The 4,330-nt window shown below is 49.6% G+C and overlaps 2 protein-coding genes across 2 annotated transcripts, besides 7 other annotated features; both read left to right on the forward strand.

Annotated features, from left to right (window-relative positions):
* Tc00.1047053419469.30 (hypothetical protein, conserved) lies at positions 1-1,798 on the forward strand (the record flags this gene model as incomplete). The annotated part of the gene is made up of 1 exon (XM_798222.1): positions 1-1,798. A coding segment is annotated over one exon (1,798 nt), but the record flags the coding sequence as incomplete, so codon positions are not given.
* Positions 1-4,330: a sequence feature (heterozygous, Esmeraldo-like haplotype).
* Positions 1,506-1,531: a microsatellite.
* Positions 1,811-1,871: a sequence feature (T-rich).
* Positions 2,019-2,049: a sequence feature (AT_rich).
* Positions 2,069-2,089: a microsatellite.
* Positions 2,263-2,313: a microsatellite.
* Positions 2,708-2,730: a microsatellite.
* Tc00.1047053419469.14 (kinesin, putative) lies at positions 3,813-4,330 on the forward strand (the record flags this gene model as incomplete). Its single annotated transcript, XM_798223.1, has 1 exon — positions 3,813-4,330. A coding segment is annotated over one exon (518 nt), but the record flags the coding sequence as incomplete, so codon positions are not given.

Raw genomic sequence — 4,330 nt, forward strand, 5'->3', positions numbered from 1 at the left:
TTTCGGGACTGCGGAGGAGCGTTTCTCCTCCGCGGACTCGGATGAGTACTTTTCCAGCGGGGGCAGCTTGGCGAGCTCCGAGTCTTACGCCACACGCGCCTTTGATAACCGAATGAAAATGATTTTGGAGTCGGTCCCCACGCAGGAATTTGAGGCCCAGGATGGCTGTGACCTACTGAGTTGCATGAGGCCAATGAAGGACGGCAACTCGCATGAGGGAGGCGAAAGGTCTTACGCCTCCGCTGAGGGGACGGGTGACGATCACGTGTTGTGCCTGACTTCCGAAGAGGAGGAATATTTTGGGACACTGATGCAGGGCATCGACAAAATGGCGAAACTTGACACGGAGTTCTACGAGTACCCATCGCCGGAGTACTTCAAGACGCATCCCCCAAAGCAGGGCCTAACGGAGGAAGAGAGCGCGGAGAGCGGCAGCACCTCGACTCATCACGGTACAAAGATTTTTATTGGAGGCCTGCGGTTTGAGGTGGTGCAGGTGGGTAGGCATATGATTAGCTGGATTTTTGAGGTTGCATGTGGGGTGCGACTGTCACTTAGTTCCATTCTTGTGCATCGTAGGTCAAAGGGAGGAAGGAGCGGCTCACCCACCGGCTGCGCCTCGGTGTTCGTGCCTACTGAACAGGAGGTGGAGCGATTGCTGGCGATGAACCAGCGCATTTTTTGTGGAGAGAAGGGGGTCCACGTGGCCGCCTCTGCAGAGCGCATGTCAGAACTTATTCTTTCGAAGGCCGTTGTCGATTTCACAGACGGGCGTGCACGAGGGCCGACGCATCCAGTCATCATTGAGCGGGCATACGGCACTTCGGGCCAGCATGGAGCACGTAGCAGCACAAACGCTACACCGCGTAGCGAAAAGTTGCCATCTTGTCCCCCACCGCCGTATGATACCGTGCCGTTGGGCCCGTCATCGGTAAAATCGGCCCTAGAGCCGTGTAGTAACGCTTCGTCCATGCGGAGCAATTTTTCCGCCCCTGCGGTTACAAACACCGTAACGGTTGGTGGCGAACAACCAGGCAAAACACGACTTCTCGCGCCTGCGAACGAGCCTATTTACCACTTATATCCAGGAGCTGCGGAGGTGAACAAGTTGATGCTTCACACGTCTGCCGAACTGCAGCGGGCCGCTGCTCTTTTTGTCGGAGGGTTTTCTGCAGAGACCGAGCGAGAGTTTGTGGCGTGGGTCTTCTCATTGATGTGTGTTCCCGTTCATCCCACCAACGTCTTGCCTTACGTCGATTCCCAGTCCGGAGCGAGCGCGGGCTGTGTTCTCGTGCGGGTGGAGGAGCAGGACGTGTCGAAAGCGATGTCGTGGAACAAACGCGTGGTGTGCGATGCAGGGGGAGCGTACTTTATGGCATCCCAGCGCGCGGTCGTCGCGTTGTTGGCGGTCCGAGACAAGGCGGCCGGCCCTGCGCGACCGCTTGCAATCCGGCGCAAAGATGTTGGTCGCGGTGTGCCCAACACGACGGTCCCCGGCCCGATGGCGCCGCCGCCGCCGCTGCCACCGCCGTTTCCGGGTGCATGGGACCCTACGCAGTCCGCAGTGACGGCATGGCGGCGCACGGGCTTGTCCCCGAGACCACCGCCGCCACCGTACATGCAGAGCGTCATCATTGGCAATCAGACGTATCAACTTCCCCCGGGGACGAGTATTCAGCTGCAGGTTGTGCCGGTCATTACGGGGCCCAATATTTCAGCGGGAAGTGTGCCGTTGCAATCGACGGCCTTGTCGATGTATCAGCCTATGCCTCCCCCACCGCCTCCACCGCTGCGTTAATTGAAAAACAGTAAAAAAAAAAATAATGAAAATAAAAGCAAAAAAAAAAAAAAAACGAAAGAGAAGAACAAAACAACAACAGGAGTAAAAACGATGCGAAGACTGCTGTGGTTGAAGAAGGAAAGTAAGTGTGTTAAAAACAACAACAAAAAAGAATGTAGCAAATCCGCAAAGAAAATATATGGGTTTTTGTGAGTGAACAAATTTGGTAGACCAGCTGTTTTTTTTTTTTTTTTTTTATATCTTTATATCTATCTATCTCTCTCTCTCTATATATATATATATATATATGCTTGTGTATATAAGAGGAACAGGGAGAAGAGGAGACATGCATGCATATATCCACGTGCGAGTGAGGCGACGGACGTTGGGATGGGGACAAATAGCGATACGCTTTTAAATTTTTGCACATACACATGTGACTGGTGGGGGGTTTCGCCGTGGTCAGCAGAACGTGCGAGTGGCACACACAAATACACTCACAAATACACACATATACATATGGACACAGATACTGGACCTGAAGGAGATAATTTTACTAAATGTAATAATAAATAGCATGAAATAAGTGATAAAGTTGTTGTGCATTGTAATAAAACGAAGTGAGAGCCTTTATCTTTTTTTTTTTTTTATCCCTTTTTCTTTTAGATTTTCCTTTGAAGGCACAGTGAAATATAAGAGAGTGAGGGAGAGAGACAGAGAAAATAAATAACATCTCTTTTTTTTTTTTTGGTTTATACGCACATATATGCTAGCAATGCATGCATACACATACGTATGGATCTTTTGCTTACTATATAATATACGTCTGTGTGTGTATGTGTCTGTCCGTATTTATGAATGCTTGATTTCTTTTTGCAATTTTTGTTGCTGTTTGTGCGATGCCTTAATCTTGGCGCTCTTTTCCTTTTGTTATTATTATTATTATTATTTCCTTTCATTTTTCGGAATCATCTTTGTCCATTAGCGGGGGCCGCAGCAAAGGACTGGGAAGGAGGGCGAGGAAAAGGAAGAAGAAATAATGCAGGTTTAAGGAAGAACTGTCCTCTTGCATGTGCAGGTGCCGCATTGCCCTTTTTTCTTCTTTTTTGTTCTCTTTATTGTGGAGGAATTACCAACACAGGTCAGATGCGTACGTGTAGTAGAGGGAGAGAAAGAGGGTAAGGGAGGTACAAATGCATACGTGCATGTGTGTGCGTGTCTACACCATCAACCTCATCGTAGGAAGATGAAGTGGATTTAATTGCGTGGAGAAGGGTGGATGAAAATAACGGTGTGTGAAGTAAAAGGAAGCCGTAGAGAAATAAGGGAAGGAGAAGGAGGGAAAAGAACGGGGTTTACGCTGCAATGACAGGCAATGCCGCCTCCGCCGCAACAAAGAATGAAGGAGTTAAAGCAACGAAGAACACGAAAGGTGACCAAAAACGAAATTCATGGATCACACGGACAGACGCTTGGCGGGAATGGGGGCTAGACGGCGTGCTTTGGTTCCCTCCGTCTCTCACTTTTTTTTTTTTTTTTTTGTCTTCACTCCCTTGGACGAATGTGTTGCACCTCGTCCTGTTGTCCTAATATCGTAGGCCATTTTCCGTTTCTCTAAATCTTACGTTCAGCTCCAATTTGTACCTTTTTTCCCTCTTTCTCTGTGTATTTGGCTGCTCGTTTTTTGTGTTTTTTTTTTTTATGTGTGGCTCTATGTGAGAAAGGCATATGGTGGCGTTTTTGTTTATTGTTATCGATGACGGCAGATGGGGACCACACTTTTTGCATCTTCACGTCTATTTTGTCTTTGTTTCTGTTGGCGGTGTGTGTTGGGTGAGTGGGGGACACATGTCTTTTTCTCTCCATTTTTTATTTTTTTTTAGCGCTTGTTTGAGGCAGGTTGGGGCGGTGTTGCCGGGGAGGGTAAGAGCACAACTGAACCCACGCACAGAGGCAACAGCAACAGGAAGACGAAAAGGGGGAGCGACGGAAGGAGGAGGGGCGACAACCACAAGGTAGGGAAGGGGAGAAAATGAGCATAGAAGTTCACGTGCGTCTCCGGCCCCACGTGCCCAACGGTGTTTGGTCCTCTGCGGAGACGGTGCTATACAGCACGCACAACCCCAACACACGGTATGTGTACAACAAGGTGCATCACATCGGCACCTCGAACCAATCCATATTTCAGGGCATGGAGGCTCTCGTGCATGCCGGGTTTGACGGGAAAAATGTCACCGTGATGGCATATGGGCAGACCGGCAGCGGTAAGACTTACAGCATGAACGGTTGTGAGGCGGATCCAGGCATCGTTCCCCGCACAGCGAAGTTGTTGTTGGACCTCCGCGCGAAATTTCCCGGCACACAGATCGTGATTTACTTCACGGAGATTTACAATGAGTCCGTGAAGGACCTCCTTGAGCCACAGCGAGGCGAACTTGGACTCCATGACGCCCCCGATGGCGGTGTTTACTTTGACAAAAAGTCCGTGCCCATTGAGACAATAGATGACTTTGTGAGACTGCAGAACCTTGCGGAGCGCAATCGTAAGTA

The sequence above is a fragment of the Trypanosoma cruzi genome, genomic scaffold (genome assembly GCF_000209065.1).
Source record: "Trypanosoma cruzi strain CL Brener 1047053516747 genomic scaffold, whole genome shotgun sequence".
Classification (NCBI taxonomy): Eukaryota; Euglenozoa; class Kinetoplastea; order Trypanosomatida; family Trypanosomatidae; genus Trypanosoma; species Trypanosoma cruzi.